The sequence below is a fragment of the Bombus vancouverensis genome, chromosome 12, assembly GCF_051014615.1.
Source record: "Bombus vancouverensis nearcticus chromosome 12, iyBomVanc1_principal, whole genome shotgun sequence".
Taxonomy (NCBI): domain Eukaryota; kingdom Metazoa; phylum Arthropoda; class Insecta; order Hymenoptera; family Apidae; genus Bombus; species Bombus vancouverensis.
In genome coordinates, this window is record NC_134922.1 from 8,849,634 (window position 1) to 8,872,713 (window position 23,080).

At 41.1% G+C, this 23,080-nt stretch overlaps 1 protein-coding gene across 1 annotated transcript; it reads right to left on the bottom strand.

Moving 5' to 3' along the window:
• Nucleotides 1–11,832: 11,832 nt before the first annotated feature.
• On the bottom strand, nt 11,833–17,723 carry LOC117155344 (uncharacterized). The gene is made up of 4 exons (XM_033331224.2): nt 17,077–17,723; nt 16,836–16,949; nt 14,479–14,586; nt 11,833–13,230 (listed from the first exon to the last, which is right to left on the bottom strand). The coding sequence occupies exons 1-4, from the start codon at nt 17,396–17,398 to the stop codon at nt 12,773–12,775; spliced, it is 1,002 nt and encodes a 333-aa protein (XP_033187115.1). The 5' UTR covers nt 17,399–17,723; the 3' UTR covers nt 11,833–12,772.
• Between the last annotated feature and the right edge of the window lie 5,357 nt (nt 17,724–23,080).

Here is a 23,080-nt window from a genome sequence, read left to right on the forward strand (position 1 = left end):
GTATTAATGCTAAAGTTCGTTTATTGAAATATCGGAGGATCTATTGTATTATAGGATCTCTGTGTCAACCTAATAAATCAATGATTAATGTATACATTGTCGTTCATCGAGGTTATATAATTCTCATCATTTTTTAAAGAGATCCTCTAAATTAGGAAACTGATACAACACATAATTTTTAGAATTTATTATGTCGCTTTAATCCTTCCAAATGGATTTAACAAGCTTTTGTTCTGTTGTACGTACTGTAGTTGCAAGAGAGTACTATACGCTTAGTTTCCAATGATTTTTGTAATCACATGGAAGCATCATTAACTGATACGGGATTTATTATAAATTTAATTAATAGTATATAAATGCAGTGCTGTACAAGTACCTCTCGCAGTAACTGTATACATGTCGACCGTTGTAATCCTGCGTGAATACGACATTCTGATTGATTAATCGTTTCCTTGATATTTTATATCACGATATTGCTTGTCACGTTTCGTTCGATGTGCCAATACTTATGAACAGGATTGTACATACACACGTACATACTCGTATAGTTTGTAGTGGCGCGTGTATAGCACGTACCAACGCGACTAGCCGCGCGTGGTTCGCGTACAGTAAATGATGTTAATGGAAAAAGATTTGTTTTTCCTCTCGTTCTTCCCCTCCTCTTTTCTGCGTTTTATTTCTTCCCTCCTGTTTGCTCCTTTTTCCGCTCGCGAACTGCGTGTTTGTACTCGCGGTTAATGTATTCCTCGTGCCGGCGGATTTGCACTAGCAAATGGAATCGCTGATCGAGCCGCCCCCTCCCCCTTGCTCTACTCCTTTTACTGTTCGCTTTTTTTTAACACTGGTGGAACACAGAACGCGTAACGTTCATAGAGGGGTTGTTTTGATTGAAATTTGGAACGAATTAGTAGAACGAGGGAGAGATACTGGGATCGATACTGGGTTGTAAAGTGTACCTCGTTGGAGAATCTTTTCTTCTGGAGTTGATCGAGCCAGGGATATTACGGATGTTTGCCGTCGTAAATTTCGCGTGCTGTACACACACGTACTGGGATTAGCCGTGGCACATTCAACGAAAGGGGACCATTGGACCGGGAGTAATCGATAAATCTGCCCTCCAAAGGAACGACCATCAACTTACAAGATTTCGAAACGATCTTCGCGATTGGTATGGTCACGCGTAACTTCCAGAGATAATAAGTGATTTCTTTCTTTAAATCAGACTTCCTTAGCCCTTTAAGTCGACGAATAGGGGGATAAGGCGACTGTGATCGTTATTTTGTTTGTTATCCGTTGCGATAAGAAAAGTAAGATCGCAATCACAGTCTTGTTTTCCTTTCTTGTATTCATTTTTATACTGTATCTCATACTCGTTCTGCCCTTCTCAGTTAATATCTGTCTACCGTTTCTTGAAAAAGCCAAAGAAAACTGAAGTTTTATTCGCGATACTGAAACAAGCAATAAGTGGCGTTAACCTTACTGCTATCCTTGGACGTTTTATATTTCTATCTTGATTGCATCTTAGCGAACGAGAAGGAGTTGTAGCGTAGGATTAAAACAAGAAATCACGCATGTTTATGTATATCTTTTAATACGTATCTCTTTTTTTTTAATTACAATTGTATCGAATATGGCGAAGAAAGAAAGAGCACAACATGACTAATTGAAAAAGTCAACAGGAAGGTACATACTTACCGTCTTCTTTTCCAATAATCTTCATGTTTGAATCTTTGTCTTTCGATCGCCCCAAGTTTCTCGCGTTACATGGCAAACAGAAAATTCGTGTCTATGTACGCACGTGCTTGCCCGACTCTTGCACCGGAGTATGGAGTGTGAGGAGGTTATAATCTACGTGAGAACCTCTGCGGGGTAAGTCTCACCCCATCCAGTCATGTGTGATGGACCTAAATGGATGAGACGCACCCCTGCAGCGGCTGCTGGCCTATCGGCTGTCCATAATTTTTGCTGCTATTCCAAAGGGTAATATCTAGAGGGTGGGTAGACACAAGGGGGGAGGGGGAGGGTTACTGCCTCCGAGAGGATAGCTACTAAGTACCCTCTTGCGCGACATTAAAAATGCCGGCTGCTTTTGCACGTTCTAGACGAAAGTCTCCCTTTCCAGTGATCGCGTCTCTATTAGCTCTCTCGCCGATTTTCTTTTTCCCCGGGACTCCTTCGTTCGCTGCTTTGAACGTCGATGGATCACCTGGTTGATGTTATTAAAGGGTGAAGTGCCAAGGGAGAGGTCAGGGGGAGATGACATCCTGGTTTTTATTTTCATTCTCTTCCAGTGAACTTGTACCGCTTTAATGTTTCTACTCGTTCGAAGCGTTTCCGCTCGATCTTGGAAAGGACCGCTCTTTGTTTCTTTAGGACTTTGCTTTATTTTTCGAGAGAACTTATTCTTTGAGTTTGAAGGTGTTTGGTTTTTAACCTCGATCTTTCCTTTCCTGGTGTTTTTCATTTAGAATAATTAACACGAATGTATTAGACTAATATAAATATTATTTATTGTTAGATGTAGCAGTTGTTTACATATCTATGGCGGCTACAAAGATGCAGAGACTCGATATATAAAAATATATCGAATATCCAGAATAAGGTACTGTTTGTTTCTTAGAAAGCACGTGGACCTTAACCTAACTTGTACGCAGTGATATACGAAAATATATGGGCACAGAATAATCGATCTTATAGAATTCTTTTTAAATTCGAAAAGGATACGGATTTTTTATCACACTTCGTCCTAAGATATGAACTTGAAAGATTAAAGGCAATTATTCGCTTTTTAGATTCTCTCTTTTGAATAATTGTTACAAAGAACTGAATTCTCTATTCCAGTTATGACTATCTTATAAATCTATAATTTCTATTATCTATTATGGTTTTTTAACAAACTAACTTCATCCCGAAACAAACGTTACTATCGATAAAAGTAACTAAGATGTTTAGAAATACAAGGAACTCTCAAGACATTATGACACCAACGTAACGTTACCGATCGTAACAACGTTAAAAGACACGTGAAATCCGAAACATCGCCAAACCTCCACGAAATCCTCCCAACGGTCCATATCCTGTAAAAGACAGAGGTTTGGTAACGCTTCTTGACCAAACACGATCCAATGCTTGAAGTATCGGTCGAGAGGCTAACTCGAGAGGGTGTATATAGGGTAGGCACGTTATGTAAAGGAGCGTGAGGGACAGAGTCGCCCTGGAGATATTACGTAGGTTCATTTCGACAGTGAATCGATTTGGCAAATTGGTCAATCGCTGAGGGGTCAAAATTTCAGTAGCGACTGGGAGGATAGGGTGACGACGGAAAGGTCTATGGTGAGGAGGGGAGTGAAGGGTGGCGGAAGGGAGTAGAGACGGTGTAAGGAAATTGTTCCGACGTGTCCACTTCCTCTCGGCCTGATGAGTTCCGTTTTGCCCTCTGGGTAGTAGGCGGCGTGCTTTCAAAAAGAATCAAACCTTGGACGGTCAGCTGGATCAAACTTACCTCGACCCATTGATTTATCGAGATTTCAACGTTTCCTCATACCGTCCACCATTCGATTAGCTATTTTTCTGAGATGCGACCATACCTCGAACCGGTAACCGGTTTCGCGTTTTCATCCCCGTTTCGCTTTGACTGCCATGATAATTCCAAGAGGATCGTAGATTGTAATTGTCTCAACGAGGTATCAAGAAACTAATCAACGAATTTTATATTTCTCTGTAATTATAGTTTTCAAATAAGTAGAATTTAGATGTAATCCTATTCATTCGCAACTTGTATCTAAATCCTACTTATGCACGATATATCTCAAAGAAAGCTAATCATTTTAAGAAATTGTACGAAATAATAGGATGGATTAGGATGATATATTTAGTAGACAAGGAAGGGGTTAATTATACGCACTATTCAGGAAATTAGGGATGCGTGTCACAGACGCTAGGCTAAGGTAAATTATAGCAATTGTGTATGCTTAGTTATCGTTTAAAAGAGGGAGGGATAGCACGTTCAGTGACATCACTAAGTCTATATAGTGGTACGGCCGTTATAATTCGAGGAAGGCTACGTTCAGATTGCGGGTGACCGTAATCTAGCCGAATTATATGCTAGAAATCAGAAAAACAAATAAAGAAGCGGGGTAGAAGAATCGATAGATAGAGACAAGAAGTGAAATGTAGGCTGCAAATTAGCTAACTTTATAATCGCAGATTACAAAAGAGAGCAATATTTAGATTACAAATATGAGTTTTGAAAGGAAAGTTATAACATTGGTGGAATAGTGGTAAGTTTATTTCACAATCACATGGTTCAGGGGTTTTCGAGGTTTTCGGGTTCCTTTGAGAATAGGAAAGGAAATTGTAGTAAGGGCAATTCGTGTATAAACATAAAACGAAATCATAAAAGTTCAGACCGGCTTTTACATTGCGACGACTATAGTTGTTACCTCACACCTTTTTTTGTTTTTGGATTACTCACGGTCTACTAGTCTTTCCCGTCATTAAGAAACCGGATACGTATAAGACCTGTATGTTGGTGTAGGAAATAGCTGTAAAATCGATGATTGTCATCATAAATAACATACCCTCTTAGGGACCTTTCCTTTATTGATGGGAAATTAGTCAACGTGTCAGACCTGAAACGCATTTGACAACTTTGGAATTTGTGTGCAAATAAGCTGAAAATAAAGCTGTCTGAGCGTGGTTTTATAACCAAGATTTCTAGTGTTTATTGCTTTTTACAACCGGCTGAAGCTAATTGCGTTTTCTTCAAAATATCCACAAAATCGTATCTCGTTTTCTCATGCAATCTGCTCAATTGTTGAAGGACAGGTAGAGACTAACGTGTAAAGGCGCACAGCTATGGTCTAATCCGACAAAAATGTACTTTATCAATGGAGATGAGGAACCGTCGAGGAGCCGTCGAGGAAATCGTAGAGGAACGCAGCGCGTTGACAAATTGCCGGGCAACTGGTATGGTAATCCGATAATAGAGAGCGCAGGTTGATTCGGGACTAACGAGATTAATTATCTTGTTTGATCTTGTGACACTGGCCCCGTTAATGCAGTCGCGCGTGCCCACCCGCCTGCCTGGCTGCTCGCCTGCCTGCTCGCCCGCCTGCATGTCCAGTGACTTGTGCCTCGCAGTCAGAGATGCTCGTTACCACCTTCTACTCGGTGAGCTCGACGGACTATGCTTCTATCCTTTTCCGACTTTTCCGACACTTTACCCCGTTTCGAAATATGGTAAAAGTTCATTTACTTCGACTCATAGGGAGTGAACTGTTCATAATACAATAGAACATCATTGTTGCTCTTCATTATCTATGATTTTTCTCGTACTTTACTGATCATACACTGCCTTAGTTTCTGCAACTGTCCTAATACTTATGAGTAAGAAGCGTACATCCATTTCTTTGAGTTCTGTAAAAGGGAGAAGAGAGAGCGACGCATTACGTTAAGAAGAAATCAAACCTACGTTCCTTCCGCCTGAACTGAAACCATTCCGAATGAACTGAAACCAAGCCAAATTCGTTATCGGTGCCCGTTAATCGGTTAGAAGATTTCTAAGCCTCCGATTAGCTTGATCCTATCACGCTACGAATCAAATCAACCTACATTCCTTCTACAAACTTCCAAACGGTGAACGATACGTCGATCCGAAGGTCTGAATTATTATCATCCTACACCTTGACTATTCAGAAAATTTATAAGCGTCTAGGAAATTCAAACTATGAGAAGATCGAATTTAGAAGACAGAAACCACGGACTCCTCGCGCTCAATCATCGATCGCCGCTCGGCGGACTGGTGGTTGTTGCTGATTTAGGAGTGGCTGGGAGAAAATCGGTGGTTTCCGCGAAACGATGCGTCTTTTCAGCGGTTCCCCGGTGGCAATCGGTCAAACAACTGTATGGCGTGGAAATATGCTTGCAGCCACAGTCATTCTCTCCCCTCCTCTCCCTCCCCCTCCGCTCTTTCTCTTTCTCTCTCTCTGTCACTTCCGTTCTCTCCTGCTCTCGTTGTCCTTTCTCATTCCCTCTCTGTCTCTGTCCCTGTGTGCACACGAAACGAGTGCACGAACGTGCACGCAGCCCGGGCGCAGGTTCTCTTTAATCCATGGCAGCGTGCCGTTGGCTGCGTTGCTTCCTGACGGATCGATAACCGATAACAACCGGGTCGAAGCATTGCCATGCAAAACAGCTCGTTAGGCGTCTCCTAAGATCTCGCGCGCGTGTCCGCCTTTATCTTGAAAGACGCGAACCGCCTCGAGATGTTGGTTGGCGCCTCTCCTTCCTCTGTTTAGTTTCTTCTCGTTCGCCGATGGTCGTCAAGGAACCAGGACGATACCCTTCACAAGAGACAGGCTTATTATTCCCGCGGTCTCCTTCGAGGAGACTCGTCCCCCGTCCAAGGACCTCGTGCAATCCTCGACACGTTTCGCGGAAACGGAAGATGGAGGCAATTAGTACCGCCTTTCTACAGCTGGACCAGGCTCCCGTAGTAGTTTTCAAGCGTTTCGAATAAACGATTCAATGGTTCGTGGAGGGGCTGGTCCCTTTGCTCTTCCCTTTCTTCTTCTGGTTAGGCTATTTGATAGGTTGACGGGATTCTTAATGAGCGACTTTCGGCGAAGATCGAGTCGAGTAGGTTTCTAATGAGGCTTGCTTGTGTCTTGGAATGTTGGAATCGACAATGGAATGAGATTGGAATTGTCGTAGACGGTTATGTCGTGGTTTCATGGTGGATACGATCTGCTGTAAGGATGTACGTACTTACGCGAAGGCAGACTTTTGCTAGATACTAGTCATTTAGTTAATTATGAGATAGACAAGGCAGTCATGACTAGTTAGTCGACATGCTGCTACACGATTCATCTTATATATTATTACATGATATGTAATCGTTGATAATTCCGCCATTAAAGTATGTAACTGTTTAGCGATTTATGAGCCTTCAGGTATCTCCTAACTTTAATTTCTTCCTCGTTAAAAAACGACGTTAAACATTAAGGAAAGGTAAATTTCAGCGTAGGAACAGGATCTAGAAATTCTCATAGAGAGAATTCATCAAAGAACAGAAGGCCAAAATTGCTATACAAATCCAGGTTTCTCACCTATTGCTAATAATTGACGACTGAACAGGATCTGAAACTTTCAGACGTCAGAAAAGAACCAACTATGATTTCTAGAAAAGTCCAAGTTCTTCGTCTGGCGCCAAAAATTCTTGGTCCGATGAAAGGAAAGGTGGAACATGGTACAAAGTATTCGAACGATTTGATCGTGTCAACATGCCAGAGGATCCTCCTCCCGGTGACGCGGCAGCAGGATCGTGAGGACAGAGCTCGAGGGTCCTAGAGTTAGGCAATCAGCGTTGATGAGGGGGCTCTCAGGGGGTGAAGGGCTCGGACAATTAGTAACCACCCTGCCCCCGTATCTTCCCGCACCTTCGTCCTCCGATTCAACCGGTGAAGCCAGCCAACAACGCGGCGACCGCAGCCGCCACGCATGCGAAAGAGCCTCCTCGATGCTCAGAGAGAGAGAAAGAGAGGAGGAGAGAGAGAGAGAGTGACGGCGTTTACGTCTGCACGCCGCTTTGCGTAGATTACGCTGCTCTAAAGGGTTCTCTCGCTGCGCTGGATAATGTCAGCACCGAACAGAGTGTTGGCAGAGTTAAGAAGCGAATTTTCGACTGCCATGGAAAGTATGATAAGAGTTTTTGGTATTTGATTACAGGGTGAAGTGGTTGGAGGGTCGGTGGGAGTGGAATGCGTGTTTCGAAAAGGAATTATCGAAGACAGGATACGAGACAGATAACTTCAGCGTACGATGGAAACAATTGTTTACGTTTCTCTTTTTGTTTTCACGCTAGTACTACTGCATACCGAAGTATAAAACATGTATCGAAATAAAACGTACGTGAATTACGTTAAAGAGTTTTAAGACAATTATTAGATTTATTTCAAAATTGGAGAAAGTTGAGTATTTTTAACGGAAGTTTAAAATAATAACAATACTTTTTCTTACCTTTTTCAATAAATTTTCTTTATTTGCAACTTTAGTACATATCCTTATTCTTCAATAGAATCACCAGATCTATTTGAATACTTATCGTAACGATATATGTTCTCGTATACCCTCGTGATACACTTTCGCCGCCAATTCGCGTAATCACTATCGTCCTACGCAGTCTCTTAAATCGTCGTTTCTTGCGAAGCATTATCGACCAAACAGATCTTCAAGTTTTGCAAAAAGATGATAATCTGGCGTCTATCCATTTATTTCGATCCAAGTGTATCAATTATGTCCAGTGGCTTATGGTCGTTAATTGAGTCGCTAAATACAGACTACTTCATAAACGTTCTACCAATTTTACTGTGATCCAACTCCGGATGCGAAACGTGCGTGTAACGCTCGTTATGTCATTTAGCAGACGAAACAAATCTCAGTATAGATTCTATCTTCTCAATCATATTGATAAAGATATAAATTTGCATAAAGATTCAAGATCACCACGCTCCAAGTGCACTAATGCAGACGAAAATTAGAGAAGAGTTCTTTTCATCGGGCGCAACGAACCGAAACCCTACTTTCAATCCCGATATTTCCCATTTTAAAACAACTGTGCGTACTTTGACGACAATTCTATGATTTCCTCGACGTCCGTATATTCCGCTGATCCATTAGGAAGAGCTCGTATCCAAGGGGCTCGTCAAACATCGTCCATTTCAGAGGGCTGGGGTTGAAAAATCGCGAGGCGAGGAAGTCCGTCCCGATGAAAGTCGATTATTCCGCCGGTGATTCGGGCGCTGATTTTTTTCCTCTCTTCTGCTGCTGACTCAATTATTCGTCGCGATTCTTTGAGCAAACATTAGTTAGCACCGACTGGTCTCGCGCGCGCACGGATTGCCTCCGATCGGTTTGGCTCGGTTCATGCGGCGACCCTTCATGGTTGCTTGGTTCTGTTGTCTACTCGTCAACGAACAACCCTACGGCGACAGGGTGTTAACGCGGTTCTCATTTTCCTCCGACTAATCCTATTCGATTTTCCAAAGGCAGACTATCTTCTACCAAAACATATTTTTTTTCTATTTACTCGTTCGTTTCGATTCGCTCGACCGACAATGTACAGTCGGCTATAAAAATCTCTGTGCATTTTATAAAAAGGCTATTTTTATTTAACTCATCATTTACTCAACCCAGGGCAAAACAAGAGTTTATCATAATGTTGTGAACGTTTGAACTTGTTTATGTTTTATGAAATTGTAGATTTTTAGATTAGGTGGAAAAAATAGCGATCAGAAATATTAAGGTAGTTGTTGACACTCCCTTTCATAGCCAGGATGTTAGAAAACAGAATCCGGTAGTGAAAATGGGTTACCCGTTTACATTACGGAATATTATGCAACACGGCTGAGGCACAATGTTAACTATGGGTACTGTCCTCTCCTGTAAAAATAGATACTTGTATGTGTGTGTATATTTAGGTGTGAATAAACGATTTATGAAAATGTATCCGTACTTCAAGGGTTAGATAAAATTCCACTATTTTAGAAAACAAGATAGTAAGAATATGAACATGATTATACCGTGTAATTAGAGTGTAATTAGCATGTAAAAATATATCAAGTATCCAAAGTATTCAATGCGATATTAGCAATAATTTCGAAACAAATTCCTTTACTTGCGTTCATAAAAATATGAATTTGTATAAATATCTACAGGTTAAACGTAATGTATAGTTTGAAATAATAAGATTGCTCAAACCTTTCGTCTCTGTTTGTCATTTTTTAATTTTTTCATAAACATACAATAAAATATGTCGATGACTATGACTTACGAACAATTCACTTTCGCGAACAACTCACTTTCACGAACACACTATCACATACGACCACGATTAGATGTATTTAAAAAAGACAATTTCCACTTTGCCAGACAAACATCTTTAACTAACAAACGACACGTCTTTTTCTGTCTCGGTAAAACATAAACCCTGAAAATCTGCTTTGATAGTGAACGTTAGAGCACGATAAAATAATAGGAAAAAAAAATGTTTGGATGCTATCGAGATGATTCGGACTAGTCTCCCCGCAAACATCGATCTCCGAAAACGACAAGCCCGCGTTCGGAATCCACCGAATCGGGCACACTCCCTTCGCTTTTTAATATTCATCCCATTTTCCCGAGGCATTCGTTATCAGAGTCGATAACTCGGTCGGTCGCTTTTCACAGGGAATTCCGATGGTTTTCTTCAGGGGAGGGACACGCGTCAAGAATTATATTCCCCCGGCGAGGATTGAGTTATACATACCGTGTCACCGAGATTAACTGTCCTCGACTTTCATGCACCGGCCTGACAAACGTATCCGGGCAACGATCGAGCCATAAAACGAAAACAACACATGCCAGACCCGAAAAAAACTAAAAAATGAAAACGAGGAACAAAAGAAAGAAGAGGAAAAAGTGAAATATAAAAAGAGAAAAAAAAGGACGGGCACATAGAATCTCCCTTGTCCTAGGTTATGTTTCACAGTGACATAGTGGCGGCAATGGAGGCTTCGCCTATCGTAACGCGATATCCGGTGGAAACGTCGAATTTGAAGTATTCGCCGTGGCGTTCGCCGCACGGAAATTACCGGTGCCCCAAATTTCACGACACCGCCTTTTTTTCCACGTTGAACGATTACTCTTTCTCTCTCTCTTTCTCTCTCTGTTTGACAGCCACAAGAGCCAGAGTGAAAAAATGTGTGTGGCAAAAAAGTTTCGTTGCTCTTTGACTCTGCCGGTTTTTCTCCGAGCACCATCGAGAGTCAACGCTCTCGTGTTCTCGCTGGAAAACGCCTCTCGATCGACATCGAATCTGAGGATGAGAGACACTGTCGTTCTGTTGGCCTATCGCTACTAATACAGATCTCACGCACTCCCCTCGATATAAACCATTCTCTACCCTTGTGCACGCCGTATGGGAACCCATACGTGCACACGCAGGAACCTTGAACGACCACGCCGGAACGGCTATTCAGATTTAAATCGCGGCAAAAAGAATATGGATTCCCCTTGCTGCTCTACGAAACACAGTTTCACGGCTCAGCCACGATCACTGCAAGACGAGTATTTAGGGCAGATCGTTTTCTACAGGGGCACCTCGGTTTTTGCTCGTCTTTCGTATTATGCTTGTTGTGTTCAGTGTGTGTGATAGGTAGACCGCGGATCTTTGTGTATTTACAATGGCGCAAAAATACACACAATATGGAAAGATATGTAAAATATCGAAAGTATAATATACTCGTTATAATTTTTAATGGGCGAAACGAGTCTCTATCTTGAATCAATTTTTGAAAATTATGTTCACAAAAGTATGAATATAATTCATGCTCGAGTCTAGTGATAGTCTTTGTTATTAAGTTGTGTTCTGTTAGTTATTAGGTTGTTGCATAAATTTTGTTCGTTTCTTCTTTTACGCGAGTATACAGACTTTTATGGAATTTCATGTTTCTGTAGGCAGAAGTAAAAAAAATATCGTACCACAGTAACAGCTGTTTAATGTAGCTATTCGCTAATTTTCGACAAACAATTTGTCCAAGAAAGTATTGATAAGAAGGTTAGATGCAAAGATAGTTCTAATAAGAAAAGATATGTCGTTCCTGAACAGAGAAAATGAAATATTAGTTATGGCAGAGCTGTCAAGTTTCTCGTTTAATTATCGTAATTAACCTTTATCGTTCGTCGATTTAGTGACTTCAGTGATTCACTACTTCATTTTCACTGTGTCCCGAATTGTTCGACGATTTCAGAAACGAATAAATATATCTTAGTTTATGGTTGAATAATCTTTATTTTGGGAGAATAATTTTTATTTTATTATTATTATTAATTTCGATTGCTCACAGTGGAACATAAGATGATTTAATTTCGAAATGACGATTGCAAGAGATCTTATAGATATTTTTGAGAAAATCAATGATGTCGAGAACACACTCGGAGAATAGCATCTGGATGAAAAGAACAAGTTAGTTTGGAATTGTCACATCCGTTGTAGGTTTTATTTGACTTGTCGCGTTTTATGTAATAACATCTGTTTACATTAAATTAGATCTCTGGCTTATAAATAATATCGGTATCTCTGTCTTTTTATCTCTCTGAATAATCTTTTCTCGCACGCATACGTGATTCCCATTCACACGATTCCTGTTCACACAACTCTTATTCACACGAAATTAAACTGTACATATGTAATAATATCCTCTTCTCTACAATTATTGTCCACGTACTATCTACACGTATATACAATCCATTTGTACAATAATCCGAATTATAAGTCCTTTTATTATTCACAGTGGGACACGATAATGTCTTCTTTATCACCGAAACTATGAAAAAATATAAAGTACTGATATCGGATTAATATTCCATCTCTCTAATTAATGTCAATCTCACAAGCATCTCTTGATCCTTTAAATCGACCCCGTACAACTGAACACTAAATCAAATGTTGAATCGTCGTTATATCTTCGTCATTGCCAATTTCACCGAAACGAGATTGAATAAATCGAGATAAATTTAAGTGAAGGGAAATAAAACTAAATAACTCACAGACACTATATGAACGATCGGGTAGAAAAAGCACTTCGTCAAGAGCCTGGATTAACGTCGGACGCATTCCCTTTCCACAGAAGAGACAGTACATCCACTGACGACGTAATCGACCTAAGTAATCACTAGCCTTCCATCGGAAATTTTTATTCTCGTTTCACCGAGCTTCCGTCCTTTTTTCGCCCTAGTAAGGCCTCCATACTGGTTTGGTCACGGCCGGCGAGGAGATCTTGGTCGGAGATGGGCTCCTCTTTGGCGACAACGACCGCGAGATCAGAGCTGTTGGCGCCTTGAGCTCGTTTTTCGTACCCTCGATGGCCTTTTTCGATGGGACCCTTTCCGAAGGCGATGAAGATGCGGTGACGACGGACGTTGCTGGCGGCAAAGTGTTCAATCTGATTGGCACGAACGCACTGCGTATTTCTTCGGCTGCTGATTCGCTTCCGGACTCGCTCGGACTTTTCGGTGGCGTTCTAGACGGACTGTTTGGTATGGTCGCTGATACGGCCGTACTGCTAGTTGTTTTTGGCGGCAGCGTCGCGTACTCTGTCGGATATTTTACGTGGTCGAACGGATAAGACGGTAAAACGGTGGGCGGAAAGGTTGGTGGAAACAGATCCGTTGTTGGCATCGGAATACTTCCTAAAGAAATGCGTAAAAAGAAAAGAGGTGATTAGTTATGATTTTTAGGGAAACTGACATGGCGATTTAAAGAAAAATGTGAATGAGAATGAAGTGAATGAGATCGTGATTAGTCGCGATCTTCAGAGAAACTCAACTAATGATTAGCGAGTTAAAGAAGAGAGTCGGTTAGTATGGATACCGAGGGAAAACCAGAATAGAAGAAGTGACGATTAGCTGTAAGTTTTAGAAAGAAGAAATCTTTAGAAGAAAGTTTTTTGATAAAGAGAACCAAGTCAGCGGAACCAAATTCATTGATGGTATGTCGGAATCATTTTTATAGAGACACAGAAAAGGAAAAGGTGAGGGCTAGTCGTGGTTTTTAAAGAGACAGAAATATATGGAATTTTAGAGGAACTGGTATAAAGAATAGGATCGATAGTTGAAGAGGACCAAGTCGCTGAAAATAAATGCATCGATGGGACTGGAGCGGAGCCTGAGGAAAAATGAAAGATGAGAAAGGAAAAGGGCGACGATTAGTCGTGATTTTTAGAGAAGCTGATGTACTATGAAGAAGGAGAGGAGTTTGGTGGGTGAAGAGAACTAAGTCGTATTGTTATTGCGTGGATGCATGGGGGTCGAAGGGGTCCGTTGTGGGAAAAGGGAACCCACCCTCGGTCCAGCCACGAGTATGAATCATCGGCAGGCGTCGCGGACTCTGGCGAAATCGATAACACGAACTCGCTTTCGTCTGAACGCGTGTCCGCTTTCGAGGCTTTTTTTACTAGTCGGAGTCGGAGCGATTCTTTGGTTGTGTGCATTGTTGCCCTTTGATTGATTGCGACTCAGACGAGGATGAAGGGCTCTGATGGTAGCGATTAGAAACGTTCTGCGTGGCTAGTACTTTTCATCACAAGATGATGGTTCTTGAAGCGCATGCGTTTTGTGACGATATATAGCATTTTGATGCAAAAGCTGATAAGAACCGTTTTACACCTGTTATCGATGAAGATATTTTTGTGTAATCTAATCTTTATCTAATCTATTTGAAGTGGCGATAAAATCTTTGCATAAACTCGAAGAAGGAGAATTCGGTAGTAAGTTCTTGATGTTATCCGAAGAATTGACGAGCAATCGGTAAAAGATACGAAAATACTGGGCGTGTAAGGATCGAGGAAATTATTATCGCGTTTGAATGTTGTTTAATGGAAATACTGACGAAATACTGGGAAATACAAGCAGGAAGGCAATTATAAAATGAAAGCTCACCTTTGACGAACGCGGGATGGGGCAAATGCCACGCATGTCCCAAATACGCAACATCTACCCAAGGATTCAGCAATCCAAGTCCAGGAAATCCATGCCCGTACTGATAATCTGCAAATATCCAAGAAACATATTCCTTAGCACGATCGAAGCTTTCGAAAATAAACTAAAGATGCGTGCCTTCGACGCGATTCCTTCGACTCTATAAATAACCATCCAACGATCAAGGTTTCCCAAAACGCACTCTGTATCAGCTATGTTGTAACCTTGACGAACTTTTCTCCCTATCGATCCTGGTATTTAATTATATCCTATCTCGCGTTTCTTCAAAATCCTTCTTTTATCATGTAAATCTGAAAAGAACGAAAGTCTATCTAATCTAATTTAAAGAAATTAATTAGAAATCCAATTGAAGAATATATAGGGGAAAAGAAATGCGAGTTTTCCTAAATGTTTTGAAAGTTCATGCAAATTTAGAAAGATCGCGAATTTATGATTTTAACTACATATGCAAGAAGGATATTTGACTCGGTCTACTCAACAGGCGATACGTAAGTGTATTTTATATTTAACTATCTAAGTAATAGATGCGACCATTTTGATTAATAACACGGTATATATCTACAGCTTCAAACGTGAGATTTAAACCATTGCCGTTAATCCGAATCTGCATTTCTTCCGCACGTCGTTCTTTATATTCTGCATAGTATTTCAACAGATTCGCGTGATCGATATGTTTACATGGATCGAAGTAACTTAACCAACTTGAAAGAAACTTCCGTCGACTTGTTTGCTTCAAACCTTTTGAATTCATCTAAATTGATTAATCTGAACATAGTTTAAATCAAGTTACTTGCTTCAAGCCGTTCGAATGTAATTATGTATCTTGACTAATCTGCACAAAATTTAAACCAAGTCACTTACTTCAAGTCCCCTGAATTCAATTAACTCGGCTAATCTGAACGAGATTCAAGCAAAGTCCACTTGCATCAAGTTTTTTGACAAATATTAACGAGTCTTACCGAACTGACAAAGCGATGTGATGGCAGAAGTAGCAAAAAGAAGAGGAGTTTCGGAGGGATGGAGACCAGTCGAAATGTCGTAAAACTCAGATTAACGATGCTCTCCGGAGCCGAGTTAGCGATCTCTGTTTACAAGATCGGCGCGTTACGCTGGCTCGTTACGAGCCACATGCTACCGCCATATGCGGCGCGATAAACAAACGCATAAACGCGGTTCCTTTGCAGCCAACGCGTCCACGTCGTCGTTTCCCTACCTCCCGTGGCTTCGTTCGGCTCTTTTACCTCGACCTGCACGCCGCCTCCAATAAACACAGACCAACGGTACAGTAGTTAGCGTTCTAGAAGCCAATCCGGACTCAAGTTTGTCTGAGGAAAATAAGCGAGGATGATAAAAGGATGCCGACTGAGCCGCGATCATCGCGGCTTGAACCGATGCCAACCTCCGTTTGGTACACAGATACGATTTTCACGCGTTTGGCCGCGTATACGTGTGCGTGTGCGCGCGCGCACAGCCAACCTTATGCACGTGCACGTGCAAACGGGTCTGGTAGAGGCTGCGAGTCTCTGCGACCGCCGCGCGCGGCCCGCGGTTTGAGGTCCACCGGATTATTAAACGCCTACGAGGATCTCGACACCCGTTTGCGGGTTCTATACCGGCCACGCGATCGTCCTCCATGCGGAATCTTTCCTTTCACCTTCGCGAGTTGGATATTTTTCTATTTTTTTTTTTTTTTCTTACATCCAGGATAACAGAAATCAAATTCGGAAAAGAGACTTCTGGATTATTTGTGGAGAAACTTCCAGGAAGAGGAAAAAGGAGACTAAGGATTCTTTCAGGATATCCTAATACATACGGCTAGTGGGTGGGATTGGCGAATCAAAGCTTTTGACCCGAAGTCTGAAAAAAAAAAACGAAAAAAAAATTAAAAGGACCAATGTCTTATAGCAAAGAAATTATTATGGCCAACTCATTGAACTCGATGGATAAGTTGCAGTAAAGAAGAAATAAATCCTTCAAAGATTTCGTGTTTAACATTCACGTTTGACAATCCTCCGACGATCTCGTATTTGACGAATTACACATTTAGAGAATCGAAGTTTTAAGTCGAAGAAATCAAAGCTGCGAACAAGAGAAATTGTTATGGCGAATCTATTCGGCCTTTAAGCGAGAGTTTGCAGGAAAAAGGGAAAGAAAATCTCTGAAGATTCGAGTTTGGAATCGGGAAAATATACAAAAGGAAATAAGAAAAATGAAAACTTTTAGTAATCTTACATCTAGCACAGAAAATTAGAGTCGAAGAAATCGTAGTTTGTGAAGAACTACCGCGGTGAGCTTACTCGATTTGGATCGTGGTTCCCTAGGCCCATCCACGGTGACTTTGATCGCCTTCGTATAGGTGGCGACTTGGAAGGGTACCGTGCTGATTTGTATCGTCAGCGAAAACGACTTTCCTGCAATTAGTAAAAAATTATTCGAGTATAGTTTTTCCCAGGTTCCAAAATGATATAATTTCTTCAAGAATATTTTTCAAAATAAATTAGAAAATTAAAGTAGAGCTATAATCCATGGGACGCTAACCTCTTCCGCTACGACCAACGAATCTCAGATCATTGAACTTGGCGACTTGGTTTTTCATGACAGCCGTGCAATTTCTCAATTCACCGCAGCAATTCTCATCGTTGCCAGCTCTGATAGTGACTAGAGTGCCGTCGCTGACCTCGTCGAGGGCAACGACCTTGAAAGCCACCGGTAGCGACTTATTCGACCTCCAGTGCGATGGCAACGCGCTGCAAAGGATGGCCGGACTTCCGGTCCTCACCAGATCTCCGTGACAAGCCTGCAGTGTCTCATGAATAGCGTTGAAGTTGTCCATCCCTAACGGTCCCTCCGGCAGATGCATTTTTTACTGAAGTTGTAGACGTTGATGGCGACAAAATACTCCAGAAAAGAAAGAGGTCATTAACGCTAAAATCCTCGATAACACCAAGTATCTCCTTAACACACTGTGTCCAAATCACTGTTGAGTATCTCACTCGAGCACGATAATAGTCCATAAACAGCAACGATTTAACAAAGAAGAGAATATCTCTGTTATTGTTACGCGCAATTCAACTAATATTTTTAAAGAGTCCCTCGTAGAACGACATACACTTTGGATCGCAATCGAAGAAAAATGATACGACGGATCGAGGAAAAAGTTTGACGCTAAACCGACGCGCACTCGATGCCGGCTGAGCGGATTCTAGTTTTTCGCGGCCGCAGCCGCAGCTATTTAGAGGGGATTTTTCTCCCCTCCAATTTTTCCGGAGCCCCACCCAGGCCAAGCGCGTCGACCAATGAGGACGGCGGTCGTGTTGTGGCCTCCGCGGCTCGCCGCCTTCGCCCCTAACCAGGCTTAGGGGGTGCCTTGCGAAAGGGGCTGCTAGCCTGCTGCCTCTCTCGCCAAGGGTGGCTTGTGCCTCCGCTCTTCCTTACCGTACTCATCGTCCCACTCTCGTCACGCGTCCCTCTCTATCCTACCCTCTCTGCCTACCTATCCCTTTCTCTCTTCCATCGGCACGTTCCGCTTTCTACTACCCGCTTCATCTTCCTTCTCTGTCACTCTCGTAGTACCATTTTGGTTCCAACTCTTGCTCTGTCTTCCTCAGTCTAGTGTATCCTTTTCTCTTTGCTTTCTCGCTCGGTCTTCTTGCTACCGTCTACCTTGGCCGGCCAACTCCTGCCACGCTTACGGGATGATGTGAATTTTCACGCGCACGTGTTCGTACCATCCCTCCATGGTCCTCCACGTTGCACACGTTTCTTGACCTCGAGGATGACTGTTGCGAACAACGAAGAATTTTCTCTGGTATTGTTCGATGAAATTGGATTATATAGAGTGTTTAATGCTGTCAAGGGATATAAATACCCGAGACCCTTATTCAGTTAATCGGAGAATAGAATGATAATGGGTATAATTATTCCGTCTCGTACGTTTATTTTACGAGGCTTCAGTATTAAGGTTTTGATATTCAGGTTTTCTTATCGATGCTTTCTTATCGGGATTTTACCGTTTATCACAGTTAAATCCGCATAATCTTGTGATTAGCATGAGGACTGCGCTTTCCGATTTGTTCAACAATGCGTCAATTTAATCTTGGACAACTTCATTAAGTATATCAGATTTTTGTGATGGGTAGAATATTGTTTCTTATAATATTTGGACAAAAATGAAAATCAACTGGTACACCCTTCTGGCTTTTTCAACAACAAAACCAATCTCTTTTTCAGCAAAAGAAACAATTCTCATGTTTAAATTTAATAAATTTTCTTACCGTTATTAGTCCTATTGATCTCTTCTATTTATTTTTTCCCCCTCTTAAGATAATGTTTCCTACCCCGGGATATAAGAATTTCGCTTAATCTGCCATAACCAATTTCAGCATTCAATAATCAATATCACGTTACCAAAACAATCTTTTTAATCGGTCGTGGAATAATCATGTAGCCTTGCATCCTGTTGAACATGACAAAAAATGATCCCACTAGTTGCTTCGATTCGTCAGTCATTTTCAAGAAACTTATATTTGAATCCAATAAGTTGTTCGAAATCAAGCAGTTAATATAAATAAACTTGCTATGTTCTTCTCGTATATTCTTTGCATATGGAATCTATCGCTTCTCCTCCACATTGCTTTTATAACAAATATGACAAAGAGAGAAATGAATTTCCAATAACGCTGTTACGTAATAAGATTTCTAAAAGTTGCAATTAAGTAGAATGCAAAAAGATGAAATCGTGAGGAATTTTGTGCGACTCTTTCACGGAGGCACAGTTGCATGAGTGGTTCGCATAATTTACTATGTTATAAGGATTGACAGCAAATGGACCTCAATATTTGGACAGAGATTCATGCGAGGTCCTTGTAGGGATCGACGAATGCGCTAACGGAGCCTAGAAACAGGAGAAAGACGGAAAGGTGGCGGTTGCAAAAGATTTATTAGGGTGTTGAGGTTCATTTCACCGATTTTCGCGTCAAAGAGGCGCACCAATTCAGCCCTTTTAGCGGAAACTCGAAAAGGACAGGCCGTAAAGGACAGACGTTGGCTATGCACGAAATTCGAATCGATCTTCACGGAATCCCGACTCTTTGACTTTCTGGGTCAGCGTGTCGTTCACGGAGGCTTTCCTGCGAGATTTACAACGAAATTGCACTCGCAGCCTCTTGCCACCCCTTTTTCGCCTCCGCACGCTGCACCAAAGAGGAAGAGTTTAACGAGGCCGGATTAAATTTCCGGATCGCGCGATTTCTCCGCCCGTCTCCTATCCTTCCCTCTTTTTATTTTCGATTTTCGGCTCTATCTTGTGATCCAGGGTGTTTGATAACCCCCTCCTCGAACATTTTTTCCGACGATATACTCTATAGTGGATTCGGCAAAAGAATTTAATTTTGATTAAATTCAGAAAAGAATTTTCGTTTCAGGCTCGATGATCGTGATTCTTTTAGAGCTCTCTTGGTATAATTAAACTAGTATTATTATCATAATTATCGGTATTTATAAATTCTCTTATATAATAGTAACGTTTCATCACAATAGCAATCGTGACAAGTAGTTTTAATTTGCGAGTAATTTGATTATCCTGTATAAAATTGAAAAATTATAAAATGGAAGTTTAAAGCTAGTAATGTTTTCTGTTCGTTAATATCATTAGTAAGGCTCAGATGCGACATTTTTTAGAGTTTTGTATATAACGAAACGTCAATAGTTTTAGAGACAGGCAAACGGGGATTGAACGTTAAAGTTTAGCGTTCTGTTTTAGTGTTTCCCAACAGTAGACAAGGCAGCAATATCTACCAATGTGATCTTCGTACCGTAAAATCCAGCCAAAAATCGATGCCTAGAATTATTACTTTCTATGAAGAAAGAGCGTACCCATCGGTAGTTCCTCTGGCGAAACAGAGGCTACGATCCATAAAGGCCCAGTTTCGAAGCTTTTACTGTTGATCGTTACAACCGACTAGCTCCTTAAAGGTTTCTCCAGGCAATATCTAGGTAAAAGTGCGTGGAAAGGCACGATTTCGATTTTCGCTGCTTTCACGTACTTACTGTCTGTCCTTGAGCAACAAACAATTTTCTTACAGCTTTTACACCTACCAGTGGGGATTAGTATGAGATTAACCCCATTTTTTTTTCACCCTCTCTTCGGTCGTGTCGTTTTTTTCGTTGCATCTGCGACGATTGAAAGATTCGAAAGCTTACACCGATGGTTTCTATTTTCTCCTCGGTCTCCCGGATTTAGTCGGAATATTCGTGATAAAAAATTGTTGTATCAATAATATATAAATACGTAGGTCCTCCATGAGAATTGATTTCAAAAAAATATTTTGCAGCATTTTAATCCTCTGTACTTCGAGCTGCGAGAGTACGATCTTTTCAGTACCAAGGCAGCTTGTCTCACAAAGGAAATTACTAAGTAGGAAATCTCTATTTAAAATTCATTCCTTGGACTCATTGGATTCATATATGGACATAGTTCGAATCAGTAACATTTTGAATATCAACTTTGTGAGAAATTCATGGGAATATTCCATTCTAGGAAAAGAGTCCTTCGAGCGGTAACTAATTTAGAAATGTTATAAAATTTCAAAATGTAAATGTACATTAATAAATTCACGCATACGTGAGAGAGATTGTAGCGGCACATGAGCTAGAGAACAATTCAAATCATGTTGTTGTTTTGTTTTGAAGTAGCAATATCGTTACGATACACATAACGTAGTAATAAATAAACTCTGGGCAAAACAATGTCACTGCTACGTGCAAGCGTGGAACAAAGAGGAATTTGAATTTTCCGACTCTCCACCAGCCAGTATAAATAAACTAAATAGTAAGGAAGTCAGTATCTACAAGTATCTACCGAGTTATCTATCAGTTATCAGTTAGTCGGCGGATTAGTATCTACGAGTATCTACGAGTTATCAACGAGTTATCAGCGATCTTATTTTGCGACTTACACACTTTCTTAGCGAATCCGTTAGTACGGGCGTCTTTGCGAACATTATCTGTACTTATTTATTTACCATTTTAAATATACTTAACGGTTTCAATAATGAGCAATCTCGTCTAATAAATCTCACGATCAACCGTCCTCTACACAAGTCCTTTATAAGATTAACGTTTCTCGAATAGAATCTCTTGCAAGCAGAAAGAGTTGATATTTTGCTCTAATGCCACAGACATTTCTCTCGTTACAAATTACTCTCTACAAATTGCTCTCTACCTATCTTTCATTCCCCAGAAGCATTCGTTCAAAGTCGCGTTCCTAATACGTCGAAAAGAAGGCGCGGAGCTCTTCTTCGAACAATGCGTGTCTGCAAAAACCGGCGCATCGACAGCAACAGGAGTTGCAATTAATTAATAGTAGACAAAAAAAGTGCTCCGGAGAAGAAAATACAACGATGCGAGAGGCATTTGGCGTAACGAGCCGGGCCGAGAGGACTAATTTCTTAAAACGCGCCAGCACGCGCTGGGCGTCCGTTTCCTCGCCAGTGACCAGCAAAAGGCAGCAGCCTTTTTTAATAAAGCCTAGTGCCTGGGCTTGGACAAAGACAATGACTTGCATGCATGGCATCAGGCGGCACCACGGTTAGACGAATATGGAAAAAAAAGATAGGAGCATGAAAAGATGCACGGCCAATGCCGAAAGGGACGTCGTTTGATCTGCTCTTCGACGCCTCGTTTCACGTCCAATGAGTACCAGCATCCGTTATTCGGTGTATATATAGATATAGATATATATTTCATGAAGTAGTACTCGCAGTTTGATTAACTTGGAATCGCGTTGGATTGTACAAAGCGGCGTAGAAGAGAGTTAAAAGACTGGATTACGACTGTCAGCAACCGGTTTGAATTTAAATGTTACTTTGAGCAGCGGCACACCGGTGCTGCCTCTGTTTTGTAGACATCTCTGTTTTCAACCGCGTGTGAAAACTTGGTTATACCGTGTGTTTTAATTCCTCGTGTTCCCTTGGCTAAAGCGACCGGCGTTGGGTTGTTAAGCTTCCTTTAAAGTTAAATTGTGCAGCTCACCACTTGCCAAGCTACTATCGTATTCAGCGACATTTCGCCAATTTTTATGCTTGAATTTATTATAGATCTAGAGGTTCTGTAATTCATTCGATCTTGTTTCTCTGCTTGATCGGAAAATCCTAATCAAAAGAACATCGACTGATGGAAAGTTTACGGATGGTACCTTTAGAATGTGTGGACACTGAATGAAATGGGTACATTTTTATTTGGATCTTTTTGTACTGATTTGATGTCAACTAATCTTAATGTACAGCCAGCAGTTTTATGAGAATCCTGAATTAGAAAACAGCAAGTTCCCGTTACTAACGCGAGGATAATAATTTAAAAATGAAGAAACTTATTGTTATTCTCACTTATTGTCGGATATCTTTTATCCATGAAAAATGTGAAATACACAAAGATTATTATAGAATACCAAAATCAATATTTAAATCCTATCTGCAGCTTGATAATATCCATTGAAACATAATTTTCAATTGACGCCATACAGCCCCGGGATAACAGCATGGTT

Coding starts and splice junctions, on each gene's coding strand:
- LOC117155344 (XM_033331224.2), bottom strand. CDS start 17,398: ATGCATCTGCCGGAGGGACCGTTAGGGATGGACAACTTCAACGCTATT. Junction 16,950..17,076: donor CGTTGGTCGTAGCGGAAGAG/GTTAGCGTCCCA, acceptor TACTAATTGCAG/GAAAGTCGTTTTCGCTGACG. Junction 14,587..16,835: donor GGAACCACGATCCAAATCGA/GTAAGCTCACCG, acceptor GGATATTTGCAG/ATTATCAGTACGGGCATGGA.